Genomic DNA, 27,580 nt, shown 5'->3' on the forward strand with positions numbered 1-27,580 from the left:
TCCCGAGCAACCACTCGCGACCGGTAATTAAGTTAGCTTCCACCTGCAACGGTGGACAGTTTTCTCACAATCTGATGGCCAGGTTGCGATGACGCCTCAAGGTCACGTGACTTAGGTGAGCGCCATAGGTTGCCGACGCGAGCGGTTGTTCCAGCTGCGAGACTTCAAACGGTCGCCAACGCCGACGCCAGTCAATTTAAGGCGAAAGCCTTTAATGGTTCATGCTGTCGCCCGTTAGTAGAGGGTGTCACACCTTTGGCACCATGTTGACTCGGGAACTAAAAAAGGTAGGAGGATACGAATGGTTGCTTCAGATAGAGGAAGGAGAAATGAACCTAGAAGCCGCGTTTGATGACTGTAGAGTAATTAATTAATTAATTGTAATAAAAATGTCAAAATTGCGTCGAAATAACGTAGACGTCGATATAGCCACGGGAACGATGTGACGTCACATCCACCGGAAGTCATCACGACCTAGTAAAAATTGTCACAGAATGGTCGAAAAAACGCAGGGTTCGTGTCAAATTCGATGAAGAAATGTGTAATTAAGAGTAATTAACACTTACGATCCCCGAAAGACGTATAACTTTGGTATCGATATAGCCACGGGAACGGTTTGACGTCACATCCACCGTAATTCGTCACGGCATAGTGTCCTCGGCTTTCGCATCTGAACAATTTAGTTGTCAAAGTGTCCTCGCAATTTTTTTTCTGACATGGGGGTACGAACGTTACCGCGTTAAAAATCTTTCCATGGTAGGCACCAACCCTTTGCCTGAACGTTACCCCCGTTGAGGAGAACGGCAACGAGAGTTGTAGCTGTAAGTATACAACATTACTAAGGGTTTTTTCGTCCCCTCTGGTTTCAGCTTTGCAAATTCACCAGCTGAATGAGGCATAAAAAATTACAGCAAGCATTGCACAAGTGTCATACAAACGATTTTAATGAGGTCCAACTTTTTCTTTGGGCAACAGTCATGAGTCATGAAGTGACGATGGGCAATATTGGTGAGATGACTAATGTACAGTAGGTGAATTAATAAATATTGATGATCATCGCGAGATGACGCAGTTGTCGAAATCTGTGACGCTCGTCAGGAGCAGCTTATGGAGCAGGGCGTTCTTGAAGCACAGCGTCTGCCCTCCTCTCCTGTACTGCGAGCGCTGGAAAAAAATATACATAAGAACACAAGAAAGTAAATTGGCATGCGAGAGGTATGTGAACACATATCAGAAGAGTAAATGGTGCGGGGGAAAGAATGTTGCTGCTGTAATGGGAAAGTGTCGGGAGAAAATTACTGCCGCCGGAGAAAAGTTGTTATATTGGTTTATTAGGGTTTAACGTCCCAAAGCAACTGAGGCTATGAGGGACAGCGTAGTGAACGGCCCTGGAATTTTCGACTGCCTGGGGTTAAAGAACCCCGCCTCGGGTTAAAGAACCCCGCCTGGGGTCAAGGAACCCCAGGCGGTCGAAATTTCCGGAGCCCTTCACTACGGCCTTCCTCATTTTTATTTATTTCAAAATACTGCAGGCCAGCGTTGGCCCAAGCAGGAGAACCCCAGGGTCGAAATTTCCGGACCCCTTCACTACGGCGTCCTCATAGCCTGAGTTCCTATGGGACGTTAAACCCCGATAAACCAATAATCCAACTTTAAATTCGTGTTGCGAGATATCCTTATTTTCCTCTCCATTTGTACGACCTACTTACTTCCACGTTACAGCTGCTTTAGCAGTAAATCGACCGAAATACCCCGTGTACTTTGGTAACTCAACACTGCACTCAATCGCTGTGCATCGCCTTGGCGAAGGTATTCGCAAAGCTCCTTTGTCGTTCCACGTGCTAAGAAGTGCGGAGTTATTTATACAAAAAAAAAAAAAAACATAAGGCAGCGTTTCTTTTGGCAGGGAGGGGTAATTGAATAACCATATGACCTAGGAGATCAAACAAGGTAGAAGGAAAGACAAAATGCCTCCAGTGAGAGTAGCTGTCATAAACACCTGCGAAAATAGATGGGGCCAGCCTCTACTGTCTCTCAATTGGTAGAACATCGTACACGGCTTGCGGAGGTCGTGGGTTCGGCTCCCGCTGGCATCATATGAATATTTTGTTCCTACTTTATCACTTTTCTTAAGCGGCAGTTCATATGCATTCCCTGTCCGACTAAATAAAATAATCAGAGGAAATTTCTCTCCGCTTTACTTTTCACATACTGCTGGCTTCTCCATGTCCAACATTATTGGAGAAAAAAATTGGGTATTGGAAGGCTGATTCTGATATATAAATATTGAATGTAATTGTCCATTCTTCCGATATGCAGCAAAATGTTTTCTTTTATAATGCTTCCATCGCTCGCATCGAGCAGTCAAGACTTCCATAGAAAACCACTGGGGAACGCTTTTGGCGATAGCAAAATCTCTAATCGAAAACAAAATACAAGGCTGCCGACGAGAGGTTGCGGATATATTGATTGTCATAGTGAAATCTTACAAGATATGAAAAAATTGCGTTCACGAACTTTTTTAGGTTCCAGAATGCTTTTGTACAGAATTGCTGGGTAAGTAATAAGGAAGGAATTACTTAATTTCATTCACCCAAGGAAAGCCATACGGCTACAAAGGAAACTAAAGTGGCTGTTTGGGCTCGTTATTCAGTGATCATGGTTAATGAATGCAGCGCGAAAAGAAAAGGACAAACGAAGTGGACATTCCTGTCCGCTTCTTCGTTTTTCCTTGTCTTCTCGCGCTGCATTCTTTAACTACAAAAGAAAGCTATACAGCCGGGGTCCGGGGTTCGAAGCCGGGACCTCCGCTTCACCGGAGCAGTCGCTCTGCCAATTGAGCTAATCGGGAAAGCACGCTTGTGGTAGGGCGGGAGCGAATTGATCAATAACTCGAAGTGGGAACTGTGTTGGTATGAGTCGTATATGAGTTGGTATGAGTCGTGTGCAGCCTCACGTGTTACTCATCTCCCCAATTTGTCTCTGCTCGTTGCCGTACCATGCGATTCAAGGTGCCGACGCATACGTAGCGGTTGGCGGTCTCCTCCGAAACGGCCCACTTGCTGTGGTCCTCGCCGTTCTTGATGTCCAGCTGGTGCTGACTCATCCTGAAGCGCACCGCCTCCACGTTGGTGACGGTGTAGGTGTTGTTGCAGGCCGGCGGTGCCTTCCCGCCGGCACCGTTGCGCCACGTAGATGCGAACAGGTTGGACTCCAGGTTACTGGCCACAAGGCTCGAGTAGACGTCTGCATGACCAGAGCGTACGCCATAAGTTTTGTGCTTGCAGACTCCACGCACTTACACCACAGTGTTCGATCAATAGGTCTAGTACTTTATGTTAAGTCATCTTCACCGGTAGGGTAATCTATTGACTAAGAGACCGGAAGCGGGCAGAACGAGTGAGGAAAGAAACGTGGGCTAATGACATCCTAGCCACTATCAAGAGGAAGAAGTGGGCTTGGGCAGGGCATGTAATGCGAAGGAAAGATAACCGCTGGTCCTCAAGGGTAACGGAGTGGATTCCAAGAGAAGGCAAGCGTAGCAGGGGGCGGCAGAAAGTTAGGTGGGCGGATGAGGTTAAGAAGTTTGCGGGGATACGGTGGCCGCAACTGGTGAAGGACAGGGTTAATTGGAGAGATATGGGAGAGGCCTTTTTCCTGCAGTGGACGTAGTCCGGCTGATGATAGTTCATGATAGTTCTTGCATGCTATTCCAGTCAGACACAGAGCGAACCAAAGCCGCACAGGAGATCGGCCCAATATTGCAAATGAATGGTTTCACTCTGGTCCTATGTAGTAGCGGCCTTTGCCAATACAATTCCGATATTGGGCCGATTTCATGTGCTGCTTGGGAACCTATGGAAGGAAAGTTTGGTGTACTCGGAGTTTTCGACCCACCTCTGTTGTAGCGGCCGTGCTTGGCGAAACTGACGTAGGCGTTGTTCGAGATGTCCTTGAGAGAAGCCGTCAGTACCCAGGGGGCGCTCTTGATGAACTTTCGGGCCAGCAAAAGATTCAGGGCCGGGTGGGTTTTGCGAAGAGACGCAGATGCGTAACTGTCGTAGATGTTGGGATACTGAAGCCTCAGGTGGGTGGCTGCAAATGCGGCACGAAGGTAATAAGTAGGGATCGCAACTAAGAAAATCTACGGCTTTCGGGTTCAACGCTCCTTTTTTGAGTGCTCGAGAGATTGCGTTAGCGTTTATGGGTTAATTGATGTCCATGTATGAGGAATTGGCCATTCTCCACTTTCATAGACCCCTGGGAGTCCTCATACCACTCCAGCTCAGCACAGAGGGCTGTCCGTAATGACTGTGAGCCTTCGGATTAACCCCTGACTTGAAAAGACGCGGTGGTTTGGTTTTTCTTAACTTTCTTCTGCTTAGCTAATCCATCTATGCATGCCGGCTCGAGGCAAGGAACCTTCTTAAAAACAGCAACCAATTAGAGCTGGCTTGCTTTAATGAGGTTACGTTGTCCTCAACCTAACCTAATGTCAGCTCTGGGCTTCAGTGACACCAGTGTAGGTGTGCAAGGCCTCATATATGTATTCACGGCGGGTGAACAGCGCAACAAAACCGCGAAAAAGGCAGGACAAGTGCTGTCCCGCATTTGTTGTGCTGTTCACCTGGCATGAATGCTTACCAACTTGCTCAAATCTCAGCTTAACTCAATGTGGCTTATATATGTAATAAAATAGAAAAGAATGCGACAGGAAATCTGGACAAAAATACACGCGTAGTAAAACGGAGCGTTTCATTAGAATCAAATTGCCATTTGACATCATTAAAATCAAATTGCCATCTCACATAGTTTTTTCTTCACTCCTGCTAAAGTCCGTGGCCCCAAGTAGACTTCCTTCAAAACTTACAAGGCGCTGTTTTGTTTTCATAGATGTTTTGTTGTCATACATGGACAGATTGTGACTGTGTTTCCCGTTCCTTCTTTGTTCCCTATTGAATCCCCTAATTCTCTTCCCCAGTGCACGGTAGCCAACCGGAAACCTTTCTGGTTAACATCCCTTCCTTTCCCCCTCTCTGTATCTATATATCCTGCTAAAATCGAGCTTCAAAATTTTCCAGTTTACAACTTATTATCACTAAGCACACAATTCCTATCCTTTGCTCATCAGTATGTAATGCAGTTAAGTGAACAGTGGTTCGAAATGAGGGAAAAAAAAGACCACATATACATGCAGTCACCATCAAAACCTTACGAGAGACTCTCGATCGCGAGTAAATTTACTATGACGCTGCTTCGCCAGTTGCCTTGCTTTTATACAAGCGGGTGGAACATGTGTGTCCCCTCGTATTTGCAGGAACTTTAGGAGACCTGTTTGGGAGTGATCTGAATTAATTCTTTTTAAGCCTGCAGTCCGTAAATTTTACCTCTGGAAGGGTGAAGCAAGCGTCTTTATGCTGCTATACATTAACTATGACAATTCGTTTCTATGTTATCTGTTCAGAGCTCGAACGAGCTGGAAGGGAACCCCCAATGTCCATTGTCCTCTATGCCCGTAACACAAGTTTCAAATACTATGCTACCAGGCGCAAGATATGCCAGTTGTCAGCATTAAACAGCGAATATGTGTCGTAGCAAGGGGGTGGTTGAGATCAGGAAGTTTGCGGGGATACAGTGGCCGCAACTGGCGAAGAACAGGGTTAATTTGAAATACATGGGAAAGGCCTTCGCCATGCAGTGTGTGTAGACCGGCTGATGATGATGATGTGATTGCCGCGACTTCCATGTTTACATTCGATGAAACCTACATTATTGCGATGCAGGAGTGAAACTGTCTCTATCGTGAACTGCCGCTAGGGTTCGGCAGACCCTGCACATGCACTGAATCCTACTGCCATTTTCCTTTCCCCAGATTCCCTCTGAGCCCCTTTCGCTTTCGCCGGCGGCTGGCACTTCCACTCAGTTCGTAATTGTAAGCTCACTTTCTCCTGCATCCAACGGATGTTTTGATAGAGAGCATTTGTCATCTTATCTAAGTTTAATGACGCACTCCTCGCTGATAAAAAGAGATATGCGTGCTTGAGTATATGCTATCAGGATACGCCCTGTGCTCTTCATTAGGATACACCCTGTGCTCTTTGATAACAGGCCTACTATCCAGGCACTAGTCATGACTTATGAGACGTACAGTCTTTGCCAAAAGTAACCGGGCAATGGTGGTTTGTTTGTTATATGCGTAGAGAAGCACTTACGGCAGCTCTTAACCTCTGAATCTGTGTAAAGTAAGATGAACCCTTCTTCTTACGTTTTGACACATTTCGGGCTCTTGCGGTACCGTAAAGGCTTCGCTATACGGTTAAGAAGCAAAAACTTTTTGCTCGCTTACTTTTGGTAAAGGGGGTACGTATCAGCACTAAAGGACACCTCGTGGGGTCGTTGGGGTGCTGTGTATGAAACAGACCTTATTTAGGGAAACCAGGCTTTACAACAGCTACAATAGCCCTAGAACGCGGAAATGAATGCTCAGAGAGTCGCTACAGGCACGCCAAGACAATGTACGAGAAGTTTCGCCCCGACAGAGTACGTGCGGATGGAAAATCTCACCGATGGTTTCCAGCTGACTCGTCGGGAATGTGACGCAAAGGATGTTCTGTCCGTTTTCCCGTCCGTTCGGGGGGAAGACGTACACTCCCTTGTGCAGCATCTCGGGAAACTTGGGCACGCTATGGATTATCCACACGCCAGACTCTTCGTCGAATATAAATAAACCTAGAATGTAAGAAAGAGGTGCAAATCCGTAAAGCTTAATGGCTTTCTTTGCAAGGGAACGGGGTCTGATTGATGAGATCAGGACAGATCAGAATTTGTGTTCAGAAAATCGGCATGTTGCTTTGTCCTTATGCACTTATTTTAATAAACGGTGGCAAAATTTTGCGCCAAAGCCGAAGCACCAGATACACCTTCTAGGTTTTCTGCAAACAGCCTGATAGACACCTATTAAGGCGAAAGCTTGTAATGTCTCATCGTTGTCGACAGAAGGCTATCAGTTACTGCGTAATTTCCTTCCCTCAAATACAATTTTCATTTTCTTCATTACAGCCCCTCTTTCTCTTTCTTCTTTCACTCCCACTTCCTCCCTTCCTGTACGGTGCGGTTCAGGTGTCCACCGAGATGACATAGAATTACTGCGCCATTTCCTTTACTCAAAAAGCGCTGCGTTCAGAGGGCAAGGCATCGCGCCGAACGGGTGGTGGCGTTCCGTGGACTCCCTGGCAGCGCTACAACACACTGTCGCATTCCACTCCCGAAGACAGATCTCCCTGGTGCGACGAAAAACCTGCTCTATATCACATCACATGGGCCTGCCAAAACATAGACGTGGTCCCCAAAATACAAAACCCGAGTGCGGAGCAGTGGTAGACTCTGCTGTCCTGTCCAGCGACCGCTGTGAAGACCAACAAGGTCTGGTGCAGCGAGCTCAACGGGCGGCAGTGGCCAGCGGAGCCCTGGACTAAGGGCAACTGACCGCTGATTAGAGGCGGACGACTTCGACAGAGAAGGCTCCTGGGGGTAGAACCAAGACGTCTCTGAAGATGCCCCCAAACCGCAGGAAAAACCATTAGTTAAAATAAAGTTTTCCCTTCCTTCCTTCCTTCCTTCCTTCCTTCCTTCCTTCCTTCCTTCCTTCCTTCCTTCCTTCCTTCCTTCCTTCCTTCCTTCCTTCCTTCCTTCCTTCCTTCCTTCCTTCCTTCCTTCCTTCCTTCCTTCCTTCCTTCCTTCCCGAAGGTGAAGCTTAAGCGTCAATAACTAGCAGTTAATTAGTATTTAGTCATTAATAACTGTTTGGGCGTTAAGTAGTAATTGTTTTTAAGTCATAATTAGTCATTAAATATGTGTGGCGTCACCTAGCGGTGACGTCACCAGTGCCACGGAGGCAATCAAAGTGGTGCGGAAAACACATTCGCCTCTACGCACTTTAGACAGTTAAAGTGCCCCCTGAATTTTTCTTATGTGAAGTGCTTCTCCCTCTATATTAGCGGTTGGGTTGACTGTAATGTTATCCCGATTTACTGCTCACAATCTGGTTACAGCCAAATGTTTCGTAGTGCGGAAAAATATGACAAATAAAAGTGTCTTAATTCAACTACTGCAAAGACACAAAATACGTGGCGTGTTTTCAGTATTATGAACTGTCCTGGCAACGGCGCATCCCCTGCGGCGCAGGTAATGGGCCCAATATAGGAAATGCATTGACGAAGGCTGGTTCTACAAATGTCCAGAGTGAAACAATCCATTTCCAATATTGGACCCATTACCCGCGCTGCTTGGATTTTCACGGTTTTCGAAAATTAATTATGAGGAGAGTCAGTAATGGAATTGTGTGCAATATTTCAATCGAGATCAAGTGGGAAATCTGATACGTTACACAATAGTACCCCCAACTCGTCAGAAATAAGCCAAATGGAGTGTATAGCGCTGTTTAAAGCTATATATTATATTATGACATTTTGTCCTTATCTCGCATAATGCAGAGAAAAGTACCGCTTTATGTGAGCATTTACATAGTCATACCTTTGGTGTGTCCATTGCTTGTCCTCTTGTTTTCCAGATGGTAGGGAGGCTGATCGTTGTAAACGGCGTAAGTGACGTTCTGTAAGAAAATAATATTAAAATCAGATAACATTCAACGTAGTTTCCCATTGTGGAGTGTGTTTTACATCGCTTGAAAAAAAAAAGTGTGACAGCTTGAGACAAAATAAACTGGACGGTTGTGATCTCACACTTTTCGAACTTCTTCTGTGAGTAGTATGGATTTATTAAGGCGGAAGCCTTTAATGTCTCATCGTTGTAAGCAGCAGTTGTCGACAGAAAATGTCACGCTTTTCAGTTGGTGGAAACGGTCGTGACGTTACAGTGCGCGAATTTCAAACGGGCCAATTGTACTTTGGCTAGTAACCATGCAACCAATTGAAGGGATCCTATAGTGATGCTCCAATTAAGTGGGACTGAGCTTAGTTAATTGCTTAATTACCCAATTAGCCTAATTAGATTTACTAGCCAGGCCATATAAATAAATAAAACCGATTAAGAAATTGGTCGAGCTCAGGAATCGAACCCCGGTCTTCGGCGTGAGAGACGAGCATGCTATCCACTCCGCCATGCCAGCTCGATGGCTTGGAATGAACAAAGGCGCGTCTAGTGAATACGGTGTCTTCACTCACTCTCATCCTCCTCCATTCCCTTCCCGCGAGGTTTAGGTGTCCACCGACAAATGAGAGACAGATACATTTCCCTTCCTCAAAAACCAATTTACTGACGAGCGAGGCGTAGAACCGAATGGGCGATGGTGTTCTATGGACTCCTTGGCAGCGTTGCAAGACGCTGTCGCGTTCCACTCTTAGGGGCATCAGTGACCACACTTTAGGTCAAAAAAGTGCCCCCCCTGAGTTTTGTGAGACAGTTACTGCGTAATTTCCTTTCCTCAAATACAATTTTCATTTTCTTCATTACGGCTCCTCTTTATCTATCTTCTTTCACTCCCACTGCCTCCTTTCCTATAGGCTGCGGTTCAGGTGTCCACCGAGATGACAGAGAATTACTGCGCCATTTCCTTTCCTCAAAAAGCGTTGCGTTCAAAGGGCAAGGCATCGCGCTGAACGGGTGGTGTTCCGTGGACTCCCTGGCAGCGCTACAACGCGCTGTCGCCTTCCACTCCTAAAGGCGAAGCTTAAGCGTCATTAACTAGCAGTTAATTAGTATTCAGGCATTAATCAGTAATAAACCATTAATTAGTGAATTGTCATCACTTAGTCGCCACCGGTGCCACAGAAACAGCGAAGGTGGTGCGGAAAACGCTTCCGCCTCTACCCACTTTAGACAAAGTGCTCCCTGAATTTTACTTATGTAAATTGATTTGTAGTATGGATTCAAATGGTTCTTCCCCTAAACCTCAATGATCTCTTATTTTCGACACTTACCCTTGACATGAGGCCCATATGGAACTCATGAAAGGTGTTACTTACGTTTGGGAGTTTTCTTTTGAGCACACATTGTATTTTTTTTAAGAATTTCTACCACTAAGTGTTTTCAATATAGCAATAACGAAATACGTAGGGCTTGTATAGGGTGTGTTGCATTTATCTGTCACGGTTGTAAAAAATTCTCCGGCTAGAAACTGTTGGACTACTTGGGCTTAATCAAAGATCACAGGGCACCTTATGATAGTCTGGGTTTTGAGATAAGTAGTTTAACATCGAAACTTACCTAGATTAATTGGAATTGGCGAATAAATGCAGTCGCCTGCGCAGAGAATTTTCGTCGAGGCGAGTGGAATAGCCGATGTGAGAGGCTGCGCCATCTGGGGTACTGCGAGACCTGCCCCAGCTCCAAGCAGGCACAATGGTTGCCTCGCAGTTCGCCAGATGGCGCAGCCTATCACATCAGCTTGGGGTGCCTCGGGGCGCGCATCGAGGCACCCTACATCGGACTCCATTCGATCGAGGTAAGTTCCGATGTTAAATTATTCATCGAAAAACACAGACTATCTTAAGCTGTCCTGTGGTCTGTGCTCGAGACCAAATAAGCCAGTGGTTTGCGCCGGCGAAATTTTAAAACCCGGACAGATAAGTTGGAACACCCTATATATACGGAATGAGATCCTTTTTTTTATTTTCTCAAAATACACCCTAATGAAACATCAAGACATCGCCATTCCATGTATATTCCTGTGCCGCGTTCTTATAACGATTGTTTTAAGTACAGTTTTTTTCCTCGTGTTATTAAAGAATGGAACATGCTGCCAGAGTCCATTGTAAATATTAACTCCCTCGACGCCTTTCTAGAATGTCTAAAATCTTACCTACCGTAGTACACCAATGTAATAGTTTTGCCTCATCACTTGCATGCGTTATTCTTATCTACTGTTTGATTTTTCCTTTGTTTTTTGTGTCGATATCGCAGTTGTGAAATGTACCTTGTTTTGAATGTGAATTTATTAGGTTTTCCACTCCTGTAATAGCCCGAGAAAGGCTGACAGTATCAATAAATGAATGAATGAATGAATAATTACCGGGCACGCGTTGCTTTTGTCATTTATTCAGGAAAATAACGGTCGTTGTTGTGCTCACTTCTGGTGGCCATCAGATTTACGGCTGTGGATACTGCCGGCAAGGGCTTGCATTATCGCTTGCCACCTACCCCATTAAGTGGGCCACCTACGTGACCTACCTTGCCTGCTCCTCTGAATATTTTTCACTCACGCCAACGAAGATTTTTCCGCTTAAGTAATTTTAACGCGATAGCGACTTTAACGCGATGGCGTTAAAATGGCCAGTCATGTGGGAGAGGTTGAGAACGAATCCTGCGTGCCTCGCGTTTAGTGCTCCTAACAAGGCGTTACATCCACTTTGCTTAGAGTGAGATAACCCTACTGAAAGCTTCCAAAAAGACGAGTTACATAATTCTATATATATCCATATGGTTTATATGGCATCAGTATGGACTGCATGAAGTCGGTATGCACTACATGAAAAGCGCGTATTGTTACTTACGGAATCCATGTGACGTCATTCACACTTTATGGAAAAGGACCGAAAATTTTATGTGATATTTATAGGCTTCATACAGAAAACGTAAAGATGTCATATGGACTCTACATTCCTATAATTCTATACGAGCGACTCCTACGGAACATTTCAGTAGGGAAGCAAGTATACACGACAAGACTTTAGTGATTGATTGATTGATTGAAAACATCTTTATTTGCTCAATATTCTTAGAGCATGTGGGTGGGCCACCTAGTCCGGTAGATCATGAAGGGTGCCGCGACCTGATAGGTTTAGCAGTGTATGCTGACAATCTCGCGCCATACAGAACAGGCTTTAGTGCAATCGCGCGTTTATGCTCACCTGTGGCTTCTCCTTTGCTGTGATGGGAACGATGGTGTTGGCCAATGCGTTGCCTTCCTTGAAGATGTTGTGCGTGGAAAGGCTCCAGTAAGGCGTGGATGTCGGTGTGTTGGAGTCGATGTAGACGTATTCTTCGCCCTTCGGAACGGTCAGTTTCTCCTTACTTTTCGCGGCCTTTGGGAGTTTGTACATAAAGAACCTGTGAACAAAAAAAGTTGTGCTTGATTTAGAGGAAGCCGTCAGCGCGTCCATGTTCCCAAGCAGCACAGGTAATGTAACGCGGAAAGACCGGCCCTACAAAGGACCAGGGTGACGTTCATGATGTTATCCAACTTGCCCAACTTTCCGCTTTGCTTGACCAGGGTGACACCAGTCATTTCCAATTTTGGGCTGACTAGCTGTGCTGCTGGTGCTGTGTGATGCTTGAATAATTTGGAAGGTGCATGTCGATAGATGCTTGAAGAGAGTCTTGAAGATGCTTGAAGCAACATACTGTTATTTTTGAAATATTAAGTTAACGTGTTTCAAGAAAGTCGCATTGATTTATGTTTGACGCGGAGGACTTACTAGGTGTGTGTTGGAGGCTTGTTAGTCTTGAATGCATTCGCTCAGGTTCTCAGCCATCATATTAATGTAGTTTTAGCTTTGATGATATCAGCCTCGTCTCTTAAAAACAGGTTGCTTATGCGTTAAAACCTGCAACACATATTACGGAAGCCGCAGGGTACAAAATGCAGAAGTTTTTCAGGATTTTGAATTTATCGCACGATGTCTACGGACACTAACGTCGTTTGAGCACCTAAGGAGGCAATGCCAAGGCCCTATAATTTGCGCAGGAGATAATACACAAAGTTAATCACAAAGACTCGCAAATTGCTACACCACGTCTGTCTATTTACTTTTGGCCTTTATCGTTTTAAAGGAGATTACAAGGACCATGGAAGTTCATGTATGCGATCTTGAGCACTACGCCTGTATGGGCTGGTTGGTTATTGGGGTTTAACGTCCCGAAGCAACTCAGGCTATGAGGGACGCCGTAGTGAAGGGCTCCGGAAATTTCGGCCACCTAGATTTCTTTTACGTGCACTGACATCGCATAGTACACGGGCCTCTAGAATTTCGCCTCCATCGAAATTCAGCCGCCACGGCCGGGATAGAACCCGCGTCTTTCGGGTCAGCAGCCGAGCGCCGTAACCACTGAGCCACCGCGGCGGGGAGGTAGTCTAAGGAGGTAGTGCCAAGGCCCTATAATTTGCGCAGGAGATAGTATACAAAGTTAATCACAAAGACTCGCAAATCGCTACACCACGTCTTTCTATTTACTTGTGGTCTTTATCGTTTTAAAGGTGATTACAAGGACCATGCAAGTTCATGACCGTGATCTCGAGCACCATTTATCTGTATTGTAAATGAGTAAGATTATCAAGAATGGGGTTCAGTCTGTTCGCCCTTCGGTCCAGAAAAAGTTCCGTATGCCGGATCAAAAGTTTTATATGCAGGAATCCCTTGAGGAATCCCTGCCAGTACCTCAGGAATACTCGGCCATACTCAACAACTACAAAGGCAGCAGGATGCGGTACCCACCACCGCACAAATCTTTAAACAAAGAAGAGGCTGTCACATGGAGACAACTTCAAACGGGGTCATATCCAAATCTAAACACCCTAAGTAAAATTCACCCCACACTTTACGCACACAACTGTCCGTGGTGCCATGAAAAACCTACACTGTATCACATCACATGGGCATGTCAAAAAGTCGACATCGTGCCAGTTATACAAAACCCAAGTGTGGAGCAATGGGAGGGTCTGCTCTCCAGCGACTGCCGCGATGACCAGATCGGTTTGATACGGCGAGCTCAGCTGACGGCAGCATCCAGCGGAGCCCTGGAATAGGGGCAACCGACCGTTGCGGATGGACTCATCTGACCACATAAAAAGACCTTGTGCTAGAGCCGAATAAAGTTATCCTATCCTATATGCATGCAGGAATAATGAAGCAGGTCGGATTTGAAATATGAAATAAACGGCACATACCAGTCGACGTCGACATTTTTCTCGTTCTTGCATGATATGGCTGCATCGGACAGAGCTGTAAGAGATGCCAACACAAACAACGTACATGACAGACTAAAAGTCGCCATATCTACTCTTGCTGCAACGGGCTGTTACAGAATGAAAACTCGTATCGTGTTCTCAGGCGACCACTATCGAGTCCCGGCTGCAGCAGCAAAGCGGGCATCACCACACCTCCATATATACGTGCAACCAGTTGGCGGGAAACAATAGCGTGGTCGCGCGGAATATTCGGTGCAGATATCTTCGCACGACTTATCAGTCGCGACACACCCCCAGCACATGCCTACTACACCCGCCGAAAGCGGAGGCGCGTTTCACCTCCATGACCTTTTGGACATCCTTATCTCATATCTTCACGCCGGTCAGTATCTTTTGGAAGTTGGCGCGCTCTTCTGCTTTGTTAGACCGATAGTGTTATTTTTCAGGGTGGGCTTTGTTCTAAGGGCCAGCCCTGCAACTCTTCAGATAACTCCTTCTTATCGCAGTTATGCAGCTTTGCACTCTCCTGGAACAGCGAGTGGTAACCATGTATATAGCTTGCCATAATCTTTTTGAGATACCAAAGTTGTTACTTATTGCAACGTGAGCGCCTGCTTTGTTCGATTAACTTGATTTTTCGTTAGGGTGAGCTGAGGTCTAGAAAACAGACTAGAACTTCGTTGATATCTCCTTTTGACTGCAGCAATGCCGCTGTTTGCTTTCTTTTTGGAACTGCCAAAGGTAATGCTCTACCTGACTTGGACTAATATTTTTATCGCATAACTCTGTGTAGTTACCTAAAGGAGGACATCGCGTTACTCTTTGTTCCAAGCGCCAACCTTGACCCGTTTTGATATCTCTTTTACAACGCGCTCCCGTAACCTTTAGCTTTTCTGAACCACGAACCGTAATTGTAACTGTTGCCCACTTTGATCATTCGACATGCCACTTTTATACTATTCTGGTGACATCTTTCTTGCCATAGCAAATATCGTTTTAGGGTCCTCGATATTTGCAGAATCAACTTTTAGGTTCTCTCATATCGATTTTCTGTCACAATGTTTTGACGCTTACCGATTTTTAGCCGCACACCATAAAACTATAAAAAATGCAGGGGGCACTTTGACTGTCTAAGGTGCGTAGAGGCGAAAGCGTTTTCCGCACCACTTTGACTGCCTCTGTGGCACTGGTGACGTCACCGCTGAATGACGTCACACATAATAATGAATAATAACTAAATATAACAAATTACTAATTAATTGAGAATTACTGATTATTGACTAAATACTAATTAACTGCTAATTAATAACGCTTATACTTCGCCTTTAGGAATGGAACGCGACAGCGTGTTGTAGCGCTGCCAGGGAGTCCACGGAACGCCACCACCCGTTCGGCGCGATGTCTTGCCCTTTGAACGCAACGCTTTTTGAGGACAGGAAATGGAGCAGTAATTCTCTGTCATCTCGGTGGACACCTGAACCGCACCGTACAGGAAGGGACGAAGTTGGAGTGAAAGAAGAAAGAGGGGCCATTATGAAGAAAATGAAAATTGTACTTGAGGAAAGGAAATTACGCAGTAGCTGACAGGATGCGAGCTGATAAAGTTTCGTAACCTCAACTTCCTCACACGTGATCCACAAATTACGGTTCACAAATGTTGCGCCACCTTCTATACGCCCCCTGCGTTGTTATCCATGTCGGTTACATCGGTAGCTAAACTGAGGGCGGGGAGCGCGTTTGAAAGACATTTGTAATGAATATTTCTGGGAAGGTATGAGCGAGCTGATTTTTGGTAATGTTTTTGTATTTAGTACCAGACATGAGTTGTTGCATCGACGCATTTTTACCCGCGTAAATATGCATACACACTCTGAATGTGCGCCGGAACCACTGCGCGGAGTTTTACGCGGGTAAAAATGCGCCGATGCAACAGCTGAAGTCACGCCTGCTAGTAAATATAAACACATGAACAAAAATTGGCCATGGTTTAGCTCTGGCTAAACCTGGAGGATTGCGGGAGAGCGATATATTGTTGCGTGAGCCACACTGCCCATAGCCTCGGCGTTTCACGTGCTCTTGCACGACCATACTGCACATGCGCCAGGAACAAGTAACGTCACTACGCACAGCTGGCGTGCCTCGCCGCGCGCGTTCGCCTTCCTTCCATGATCGCAGTGAGAGAGAGAGAGAGAGAGAGAGAGAAAGAGTGAGAAAACTTTATTGTCAGCAATACGTTGGTGATGTTCTTGGGTACTTCAGCCGCTCCAGGTGGCCGGCAGTTTGAGTCTGTCGGCGACCTCCTGCGCTCTTGCCGTGGCCCTGGACTGAACGTCCGGGTCCGGGCTAAGGAGAACAGCGTCCCATTTTTCAAGCGTGGGAGATGTGACTAGATCTGCCGGAGACGGATCCTTCGTGCAGTCCCAGATTATGTGGTCTAAGGTAGCAGGCTCGCCGCACAGCTGACAGTAGGGATTTACCAAATCTGGAAAGATATTGGAATATGTCCACAGGTTTGGCTGCGGCCGCGTTTGCAGCCGCCTCCACGTGGTAGCCTGTTCGCGGCTGAGCGAAACGTGCGGAGGAGGCAGGCTCGCTTTAAGCTCCCTGTAATAATTTGTTATGGCCTGATATGTAATTAGCGTCTCACCCCTTGGGGCATCAGGGTCCGAGACCCCGTCACCGGCTCGGCTGACAAAACCTCGAGCATACTGGTGAGCGGCCTCGTTCCCTGGAACACCCGCGTGGGCTGGGACCCACACCAGATCCACTTCCTTCCTGTTGTTTGGCATCGTACGAAGAATTTTGTATGCAGTGGCGGAGATACGTCCCCTCGCGAAGTTGCGAAGGGCCATTTTGGAATCACTGAGAATGGTGCTGGTGCCTTCTTGAACGATCCCTAGTGCTATTGCAGCCTCTTCGGCGTCTTCCACTCGGTCCGTGACCACCGTAGCCGCTACCCTGCGGGAGATGCTCACTGCGCTCACAGCGAAAGCGTCTTTGCCTGTAATGTTATAATGTGCCACATCAATATACATGGCACTATCGTTCCATAGATACTTTTTGCTTAACGTCGTCGCCCTGGCCCTCCTCTGGTTGTCGTGACGGTCCGCTTGCATGTTCTTGGGGATAGGTTTGACCCGAATGCGTACGCGCATCTCCGTCGGTAAAATTACCTGGCCTGAAGGGTCCTCACCCTCTATGCCTAATCTTCAAAATGTAAAGCCCCGTATCTGTCTGCCTGAGCCGCTGCTCTTGCGATGTAAGTTGCGCCTCAATCAGCTCTTCGAGGGTGTTATGGACCCCAAGAGACAGAAGTCTCGCGGTGGACGTGTTTCTGGGGAGGCTGAGAGCCGCCTTGTACGCCTGCCTTATCAGGCAGTTCAGCTTTTCACTCTCTGCTCTCTTGAGATTCAGGTAAGGGGTAACGTTCACGAGCCGACTGAGGACAAACGCCGGAACGAGCCGACATGTGTCACGCTCTCTCATGCCCTGTCGCCGAGTCGCCACGTGCTTAATGAGCCGTATCGTCTGCTGGGCCGAGGTCATCAACCTGTCCAGCGTTACTTTGTTGCATCTGCTGGATTGTATATGCATTCCAAGCACCCGTATCGTTTCCACGGATTGTCAGTTGTATCCTACGTTGGTAATGTCAACGCCAATGAACTTAATGAATGTCGATGACCTATGGCTTCAGCGCCGGGTTTCTGGCACAACCTTGCCAATGCCTGCAGCTCACATCTCTCTCTCTCATCACTCCACGTGCCTATAAGCACGATTCAGGCGTCCACTGACCCAGGGAGCCATTGTGCGCACTTCCTTTCCTTAAAATGATCGGAGTGTAAAACGCGGTCAACGCCAACGCCAATGAACACAACGAACGCCGACGGCCTATGGCTTCAGCGTCTCGTTTCTGGCACAACGTTGTCAATGCCAACGCATGCAGCGCACACCTTCCCACTTACCCATCATAGCGCCCTAAATTCCTACCTCAGGCTTTCGTGAACACCCAAGGGACCTTTACGAGGACTCCTTTGTCCGTGAGTACGCTGTATTTTGCACAAGCACCTTACGAAGATCTCCGAAGCGAAGTCGCCGCAGTAAGCCTAACCCCTCTTGGCGGCGCACGGCGGAGCGCGTTCTACGTTAACGCCGCCTCGGCGCGGCGGAGCGGCGTTCCACGTCAACGCTTCATATGGCCGACGCCGCTGCCTTCCCATCCAGCCACAGCGGGTCGTGCTCGCTGTCCACGGCAACGGAGGGAGTCCACGAACTTGCCGACATGGATACCCAGGACGCCATGCCCGGAATTTCTACCACCAACACAACGGAGGGGGGCCTACCTCACGGGACGCAACGAGACAGGACTGAAGCCTACCCGAAGGCGACGCCATGGTTCAGGATGATCGACGCACGCAAAAAACGATTCAAACCTGTAACGGAGGCAGAAGCACACACACCTGCCGAAAGATCACGACCCGCACGCCCCATCAAATTACCGAGGCTGCCGCATGATGACTACAAGGTGGTAATACGTCTACGTGGAGGGGTGACGCTGCATAACAACTCCGGTAGGTCACTTCTTGCTGCTTTGCAATTCAAGCTCAGCCGCCAATTGACCCACGAGGCCAGAGTCAGGATCAAGCCAGAGCAAAACATCGCTATTCTGAGCACCCCAGATCCGGACCTCACTGAACAGATATGCAACATCCAAGCAATCAATCTAGGAGGAAAGGATTATTCAATGAGCGCTTATGCAGCCTCACCAGATAACTCATGTAAAGGCATCATTACCGGCGCCTTACCGATACCTTCAGAAGAGGAATTACTAAACTGCACGGAAACATATCCCCAACAAATCAACATCATTCAAGCGAGGCCTTTCGGCACCAAGGGGGCATGTCTATATACCTTTGAAGGCAAAGCAGTGCCACGGTTTGACTACCTCAGCGGCATCGAATACAGATGCAAACCATTCCGACCAGTGATGCAGGTTTGCGGATGCTGCCTGAAAATAGGGCACCGTGCTGACATTTGTCCCACTCCGCAGGAGAAAAGATGCTACAATTGCGGAGTACGCAATCCTCCACCAGGACATGTCGATTGCAAAAAGTACTGCATCGTCTGCGACACATCGGACCACTCCACCATTGACACGAGCTGCCCGGCAAGACAGAAGAACTACACCACAAGAGGGAAAAAGACAAGCAAAGCTGATGAAACCGTAATCCGACGTCATCATTATAAAGACATTGCTGCACAGAGCCAAATGCAGAAGAACCAAAAGCCTGAGCAGAAGCAAAAGAATGCGCACAAGAACAAGACTGAGCAGGAGCACGAGACTGAGCATCGGCCCAAATTTAACCAAACCCAAGCCGACCGGCCGGGAGAACTTCAAGGATATAGCAACAGCACAACACTTCCCACGAATGGGAATCAGAAAAACGGTCCAAGCAAGGCACTCGCCATCCATCCAAAGAAAGCTTGGAACCAAAGCACAGAACAATGGACACCCCTCCCACCACTGAGGAAGGAAAACCCAGTGGCCACCAGGGCTGTCCAGACACCTTTGGAGCAGGCCATGGAGACCGAGACCTCAGAACCGTCGGACAACCAAGATAGCAAAGACCACACGGAAAAGCGCAGTGTGGACACCGTGAACGCTGGATATAAAACTTCACAACGCGATTTCGCACAACTTCAACCCCTTCGGGTGCCCAGTGGTACCGAGGCAGACGCCACCGAGCCACGGGCCTGTACCTCGAAAGCCAGTGATTGCGCATCCCACATCCAGGAGACCCAGGAGACGCAGTCACACCGGAACGCTACACCCGAGAAAGAAGCCGGCTCTGCTAAAAGCGGTGAGTTGTCCGTCCAAGCAGCCTCCACTCCCACCTCTTTTCGAAACCCTGACTCCCCTATTACACCTCAAGAGGCGGTTAAACAGTACATACGTTCCGCTGAATTTCGCTCAGAAATCACTACCATAATAAATACTATAGTTGCTGAACAACTCGGAGCGATGCAGCAACAGCTCATACTAGCCCAGGCACAGTTGATACAGTCCATGGCTGACAGGATAAAAGCTACGATTAACACACGCTTGGAAAAACATGAAGCCGGCATCAACAAGCTTTTCGAACTTGTACCGCATCAGGAATTGCCTCGCAAGCAGCGCGCAGTTGAACCCGCTGTCTGTCCTCATCCACTCTATCCAGACCAGCAACATGGCGCAGAACAATAACACGCGAAAACGTCGGCGGCGACACCAGTCCAACACACCAGCAGAAACAATTATATGGCAATGGAACTGTCGCAGCATACGCCGAAAACAAGCACAACTAGCCGCATATATAGCAAACTCCCCTAATCCCCCCCATGTCATCGCGCTGCAAGAGACGGAAACAAATCGCATTCATATCCGCGGTTATCACACAGCAGCCCTTACACCACGTACGGCAATCCTGACACTCGCATCCATGCCGGTACTAGACCGCACACCGACAAACACGCCCGACAGCAAGGGCACTCAGTATACCGCGATAGAGCTCAGCTCACCAGGACACACATATGGCCTCACTATTATTAACATATACAGCAATCCTAAAGATAAAGGCAGAGTTATTCCGGGCATCCTGGGCTCCTTCCGTTCCTCAAACCTTCTTGTGGTGGGTGATTTTAATGCACGTCACACGCACTGGGGATACAACTCGGATACCCCCAAAGGTAACCTGATTTCTACCGCAATGGCTGATTACAACCTTCGCCTGATCACAAACCGCACCGTACCCACTCGCATTGGCACAAGCGTCACCCGCGACACCACACCCGATCTCACATGGGCCACACCGAACATAATCGTTAAATCTCACACGGTGCTCCAGGATAGCCTTGGAAGTGACCACTTTCCAGTCTCCACTATTATATCTTATGATTCCAAGATTTTCAACCCTCGTTCGCAGCTTCTCACTGACTGGGATAAATTGCGCTCATATTTGGCAACTGATTCGACAGAACCCCGTACTGTCACTGACTGGACAGACCGTCTGGTGAAGGCCGTCCAGGCGAACAGCAAAAGCATTAAAAATACCCCTAAGGCACCGCAGGTTGATCCGCATCTGGCTCATCTATGGGAGGCCCGACAGGGACTTCTCAAGCGCTGGCGTCACCAGCGACACAATCGTAAATTGAGACTCCGCATAGCCGCTCTCACTCTCGAGGCAGAAGAATACGCGAACACGCTAGCCCGCGCAAACTGGGCAACCTTTTGTAACGACCTCAAGGGTACATTAAGCACTAAACGCACGTGGTCCCTCCTACGCGCTCTCTTGGATCCAACAACCACTAAATCTCAGACACAAGTAAACACACAACGTCTAATACAACTAGAGCTCCAAAAGGGCACCGACGTAATTGGCCAACTACGGGACACTTATATACCCACATCTCTTCAGTCGGCAGATCCACCCAATCTACCTCCACCTAACCTAGAACTTGATGCCGACATCACCTTAAACGAAGTCCGCCGAGCACTCTTTAGTATTCGCCGCTCTACGGCGCCGGGGCCGGATGGCATAACGTACAAGGCACTACTCAATCTGGACGATGTCTCTCTCCAGGAACTCACGGAGCTCTTTAATAACCACTGGCAAGCTGGCACGCTCCCATCAGCCTGGACCCATGCCAGCATGCGATTTATACCCAAACTGGGCAAAGCCCTCACTCTTCAAAATTTGCGCCCCATCTCCTTAACGAGCTGTGTCGGCAAGCTCTTCGAGCATGTCATTCTCAATCGCCTGCAACCATTCCTAGAAACCACAGGCTTTCTCTCAAACGTTCAATTCGGCTTCCGCCCAAACATCTCGGCGCAAGACGTACTTCTCGCGCTTAAAGAGTCCCTCTTTTGCACTAAGCGTCGTACAGCCTCTACGCGAGCCATACTGGCCGTGGATATCCATAAGGCTTTCGACACAATAAGCCATGACCATATCCTCACGACATTAGCCACCACGGGGTGTGGCACCCGCATATGGCAATATATTCGGGCCTTCCTTCAGGGGCGCACGGCAGACCTCCACCTTGGGGATATTGCCTCCCAGCCTTTCCCCCTGCCTAACCGGGGAACCCCACAAGGGGCGGTTCTATCACCTTTACTCTTTAACATTGCCCTATAGCGCCACTGGCTAAGGCCCTTGCTGCTGTCCCAGGGCTCCACACAGCCATATACGCAGATGATATAATCCTCTGGACAACGGGAGGATCCCTTGGAACAGCCCAGGATACCTGCAATCTGCCATAGACATCACCACAACTCACTTAGCAAACACAGGCCTCCGTTGCTCTCCAAATAAATCGGAACTCCTGCAGCTGAAACCCCTCCCCAGTGACCCCCCGATTGAACTGCACATGTACGGGAATCCAGTGCCCATTGTGCCTCAGGTGAAGATTCTCGGCCTTCTAATTAACAACACACTCGATGCAACCGCCACCCTTCAGCTCTTGCAGAGACAGACCAAACAGGTCGCTGCACTTATCAGGCGGGTGGCAGCACGCAATCATGGGCTGTCTGAACGCGAGACCCTCAATATGACAAATGCACTAATCATTAGCCGCATTAAATACCACCTTCCATACCACATACTCACTCAGCGGCAAAGACAACAGGCAGACATCCTAATACGCACGGCTGTCACCTCTGCCTTACGTCTTCCACGGACGGTTGGCACGAAACGTCTCCTGGCCACTGGTACCAATACAGTGATCGAATTAATAGAGGCTCAACGCACCAACCAATTAGTCCGCCTGAGTCGCACGGAAACAGGACAATGCCTACTGCGACAGCTACGTCTCAATCCACCAATTCCCACCCCAACAAGTCCTACACCTTACATGATTTCTCTGCGCACGCAGGATCACATATATCAGAAGCCCCTACCGCGCAAAATGAGTGCTAGTCTCCATCACGGTAGGCGGCAGGCACGTGCGAGCTATTACACCAAAACATACAGCAACCGCTCCGATATCCTATGTCGACGCGGCACAAAATTCTAAACCAGGATATTTCACGGCAGTCGCAGCCTATGAAGACGGCACAGTGGGGGCCGCCGCCACTATTCGAACTAATTCGCCTGCAGAGGCGGAAGGAGCCGCCATCGCACTTGCTCTGGCCCACTCCATCATTGACAAAAACATAACCGAAATTTGCACAGATTCACAGGCCGCGTACCGCCACTACCTAAAGGGCGTGGCGACTCCGGCAACACACCGTATTCTTACCACGGCCACCTCTCTCGACCGAACGGTTACTCTGTCGTGGGTCCCTGGGCATGCCTCGATCCCCGGTAATGAGCGCGTTCATGCGCTGGCCCGAGAACTCTCCTCCCGGACCCCGGAGGATCAGGCACCCAACCCTGCGCAAGAAGCCCCTTCGGTCCTCTCTACATATCACCAAATTCCACATTTTACAAATTCAGCCGCATGACACTGCCACCACTCCACAGTACCTTGTCGCCCTTATCCAGCGCCACATGGCGGCAATTACAGACAGGCTGCTTTATTTCACCCCACCGCCTCTCATGCTTTCATCCCACCTTTCCTCCTGATTGTAACATCTGTGGCGTGCCCAAATCCACACTTTTCCATTACCTTTGGGAATGTCCTTCCCCAAAGGCAGTATCCCCCATCCCTAATCCCACTCATTCTTCCTGGGGCGTCTCTCATAGCCTCAGTCGCTTTGGGACGTTAAACCCCAACAAATCAAATCATTCTTCCTGGGAGGCTGCTTTACGAACCGCTCAGCCCGCCGGCCAGAAATGGCTAGTGGATCGGGCTTTACGTGAAGCACTAGCCCGTGGACTCCTAGACCAGTAGGGGACCACCCTGGAAGATTTTTTTTGTGTGTGTAATAAAGTTGTTTCTATCCATCCATCCTGTCACTGCCGCCACTTAGCTTAAAGCACGGTTGAGGTGTCCACTGTTCCAGAAGGGCAGTTATGCGCCTTCCCTCTGGTTCAGGTGTCCACCGAGATGCGGACACCTCGCCCTCACCTCACGCTACCTATATCCTGGCATAACAGAGCTAAGCCACTGCCAATTTTATATACGCTACAAACCACGCAGAGGGCGATGCGCAATCGCTACTGCGCTTCAGAGAGGGAGAGAGATATAGACTGTCGGCAAGGCAATGGAGAGCAGGCGGCGGCGGCTCCGGCGGAGGCGGCCGCGGCTCGCCAGCTGCACGCCGTGTGACGTTACCCGCTCCTCGCGCATGCGCAGCTTGGCCTTTCGTCAGCTCCGCCAAATGGCTCGGCGAATAGCGTAGTGTTCCTTTCGAAACAAAATCAGCTCGCTCATTTTATTATTCGGTATTGAATACTGAGTAATGAAACTGCTCTGACCGTCATCAACCCGCAAGACAAGGGACACCTGCTCTGGCGTGCCTGCGGGATCGCGGCGGCACACGGAGCCCTGGACTGAGGGCTATGTCCCTTGTCTTGCGGGTTGATGGCGGTCATAGCGGTTTCATGAAGACGAATGAGTCCACGACCTCGTTTGCCATCGCTATCTTCTCGGCATGCTCGATCAGCCGACTATGGTCGGTCGACTCCGTGCTGAACAGGGCATCTTTCCAAGAGGAAGGGGTGGGGAGGGTTATGGGTGGGACTCCACCGAGTGGTGTTGTGCAGGCCCGAACGAAATGATACATTGTAGGTCGGCGTTCTTGGCAGTTCGGGCATTTGACCAGGTACAGGGTGGAGAAGAACAAGCGCTTGTGATGTAGGTTAGGATACGTGTGAGTCTGCATTCGTGGATTCCAAGCGAAGGAAAGCATGGTAGGGGGCGGCAGAAAGTTAGTTGAGTGGATGAAATTAAGTTTGCGAGGAGACGGTGGCTGCTGCTGACAATGGACGGGGTTAACTGGAGAGACACGGGAGATGCCTGTGCCGTGCAGTGGGCGTAGTCAGGCTGATGATGACTATGATGATGATGAGTCTGAAGTTGACACCATGGCACAGCTTTGGCCTTGGCCAGTGTTTGGTGCGGTGCATTGTTCTTTGTTTGCGGTAATGTTTTGTTATGTGGGTGTACGTTAAATCAGGTTGAACTCCACTTAACTCATAAACAACCCGTTGTAACACACCTTGCGGTAAGCTCGTTGAAGCAGTTGTACACATCACGTCTTTAAAGTTATATTTTCTGTGCAGACTCCGCCGAACGTAGAAGAAGATGCAGCGTTTCAGATCTTCATCCACTTCAATTCCCCGCCGTGGGTATGTGCCATCAAGCCTGATGACATCATCATCATCATCATCATCATCATCATCATTTATTTTCTACTGAAGTAGGCACACGTGCATGTTTCTGCATAGTTTGTGTTTTGAGCAGTGCTCGTTCAGTCAGGTTCACATGTCACTTGTCATTGCTTGTCCTGACGTTCCTATAAGGTAGATATAATATTTCGTTTTTTTTTTACTGGGAAATATATGCTATACTCAGTGATTTCGCATCGGTTGTTTAACATTTCATACGAAAAGTTATTTTCATCTCTCAAGCCGGTTCACTTTTGTACGTATTCCTTGATGTCAGGGCACACATTAGGGGATCTGGTTGATTGCTAAGTTTGCTTTCACTGAACTTTCCCTCTCTTTTTCTCAGTCGCCGTACCGTCCCCGAAAGCCGCAGGGCCCAAAAGCTTGTCAAGATGCCGCTCTGTACTTCTTAAGCACGCGCTGATCGTAGGCAAATAAACAATATTTGTCTAAAAGTCAATGCAATGGCCGAGCTAGCCAATAAGGAGAATGAGACAAAAATCCTGACAGAGAAAAACTGCATGCAATATTTCCCATTGTTTCTATCCACTCCTTTACTACGCTGGCTCATGAGGTTTACTTACAGGAAAATAAAAAAAAGAGAACTCAGCCGCGATGTTCTTTCTATTTCCTATGGATAAATTTTCGCATCGGTAGCGTGAGCCTGCATAGGCATATTTGAGCGGCACGCTATTCTTATCACAAGTCGTCCGATATCTACTTTTCCTTCGCCATATCTATACGAAGTGCATGCAGCGTGCACATCCTGTACATTAAAGTTTAATCATGTGGTTTCATACGAGAGCCGCTATGCAGTATCTTCCTCCTTCACCCCTAAAGCGTCAGTAGACTCGAAAGGTTTCCGGAAGGTTGCGATATGAATTCTGCGAAACTGCTGATAGCGACAGCAACATCAATGCTCCGGGGGGGCTGCGCACTCTACTGATAGTGCAGGGAGGCACGCCTGTGAAGTTGATACGAGCCCCTACGGTGTGACGACATGTGAAGCTGGGCTTTCTTCCTATCTGTCATTGCTGAGTAGCACGTGGTTCGCGAGTGCCTCTATTGTGCGCTTGCCATGCTCACACGGCTCAAGCAGAGCAGAGGGCTGAAGGTTGCACACTGATCGCACTCAAATTCAACCGGTAGGGGCGGAGATATAGATTTGGATTTCTTTCGTTAATTGCTCTTGCTTAGGAAATCATCTAAAGTGCCATGCGCACCGGCCAGATACCTAGGACGTTGTATCCAACTCCCCCCCCCCCCTCACTCCCCCCCCCCCTTCCTTTCACACACACACACACACACTCACATAAACACATGAGAATGCCCGGGCCACAATCACCTTTTCACATTTGCGTGATGAACTGGTTGTGCGAAATATATGTAGCAAGGAAATGAAATAGTCAACATGCCGCGGATACCCAACCACCATCACCCAACCGCAACCTATAGACATTTGCAATAAGAGCTCTCTGGGTGCTGCCATATTGTTCACTGGACTATCGTGAGCACCTCGCACTAGCACGGTGGAAGGGGCGGCGGAACCGGTTTCCGACAGTCCAGAGAGGAGGCGTTTCGACAACTCCCTCGCCCGATGCAAAGGTCTGTTCCACGTCGCAGACCACATATTGTTGCCGGCGTTTTCAAACTGTCCGGAAAAGAAGCCCGACCAGTCTCAAGATGTGGGAAGATGTTGGCTATAGCCACTCGCATTGCACCGCTGATAAGTTTTAAGTGACTCGGCAGGCTATTACTCAAAATGGTTACCTTACTCAAGACACAAATATTTACGCGACCATTCGGTACCGGTAAGTCGAGAAACCGGTTTCCAGAAAAGGGTTGTAGCGCCGTAAAGGACAACACACAACAAGTGAGACGGGACGGGCGCAATGTTGTTGTGTGTTGTCCTTTTCGGCGCTAGAACACTTTTCTGGAAATGCGAACCAACTAGCCTCCCCCCCCCCCCCTTCCCCCAACAAGTCTTACGAGAAACAGGTGTAGTAGTTGGCGTGTCGAAAAAATCCGGATTGGTGCAGGGTCGTGAAGTAGGTCATGATGATGATGATGATGACACGCTACCCATCAGACATTGAGGCGCGTTCTTTCGACTTGCCTAAAGGGAGGCTTGTGTGTCTTGTCTGAGAATGTCCGTGTCTACGAAGTGATATGCAGAGAATGCGCCAGCTTGCGGATGGGACCCATTAACGACATCGCGTCATACCCTTAAGGCGGGGGTTCAAACTGCAGCTGAGCGAATGCTCCATTTTAAGCTACGTTCGCGCCAGCATTTTGAGCGCTGTTCTTGTTCAAAGAGAACAATGTAGGTATTATTCGAAAGCTTAATGCG

General features: G+C 48.4%; 1 protein-coding gene and 1 long non-coding RNA gene across 2 annotated transcripts in view; one reads left to right on the plus strand and one right to left on the minus strand.

Annotated features, from left to right (window-relative positions):
- The first annotated feature begins 709 nt into the window (after positions 1–709).
- Positions 710–27,580, plus strand: part of LOC149348760 (uncharacterized) — a 61,677-nt gene continuing 34,806 nt past the window's right edge. Inside the window, exon 1 of the long non-coding RNA XR_016292298.1 lies at positions 710–821. This is a non-coding gene — a long non-coding RNA (uncharacterized LOC149348760). The remainder of the gene's footprint in view (positions 822–27,580) is intronic.
- On the minus strand, positions 1,054–14,010 carry LOC149348761 (plancitoxin-1-like). The gene is made up of 7 exons (XM_089585895.1): positions 13,904–14,010; positions 11,868–12,066; positions 8,533–8,611; positions 6,565–6,729; positions 3,898–4,095; positions 2,999–3,246; positions 1,054–1,164 (listed from the first exon to the last, which is right to left on the minus strand). The coding sequence occupies exons 1-7, from the start codon at positions 14,008–14,010 to the stop codon at positions 1,054–1,056; spliced, it is 1,107 nt and encodes a 368-aa protein (XP_089442021.1).

The sequence above is a fragment of the Amblyomma mixtum genome, chromosome 4 (assembly GCF_055824585.1).
Source record: "Amblyomma mixtum isolate Tamu chromosome 4, ASM5582458v1, whole genome shotgun sequence".
NCBI classification, from domain to species: domain Eukaryota; kingdom Metazoa; phylum Arthropoda; class Arachnida; order Ixodida; family Ixodidae; genus Amblyomma; species Amblyomma mixtum.

Excerpts from the sequence above, each read along its gene's own strand:
- LOC149348761 (XM_089585895.1), bottom strand. The coding sequence starts at position 14,010 with ATGGCGACTTTTAGTCTGTCATGTACGTTGTTTGTGTTGGCATCTCTT. Across the intron at positions 6,730-8,532 it reads AAGCAATGGACACACCAAAG|GTTTATTTATATTCGACGAA; the intron begins GTATGACTATGT and ends CTTACATTCTAG. Across the intron at positions 4,096-6,564 it reads GAGTCAGCTGGAAACCATCG|CCACCCACCTGAGGCTTCAG; the intron begins GTGAGATTTTCC and ends CCGCATTTGCAG.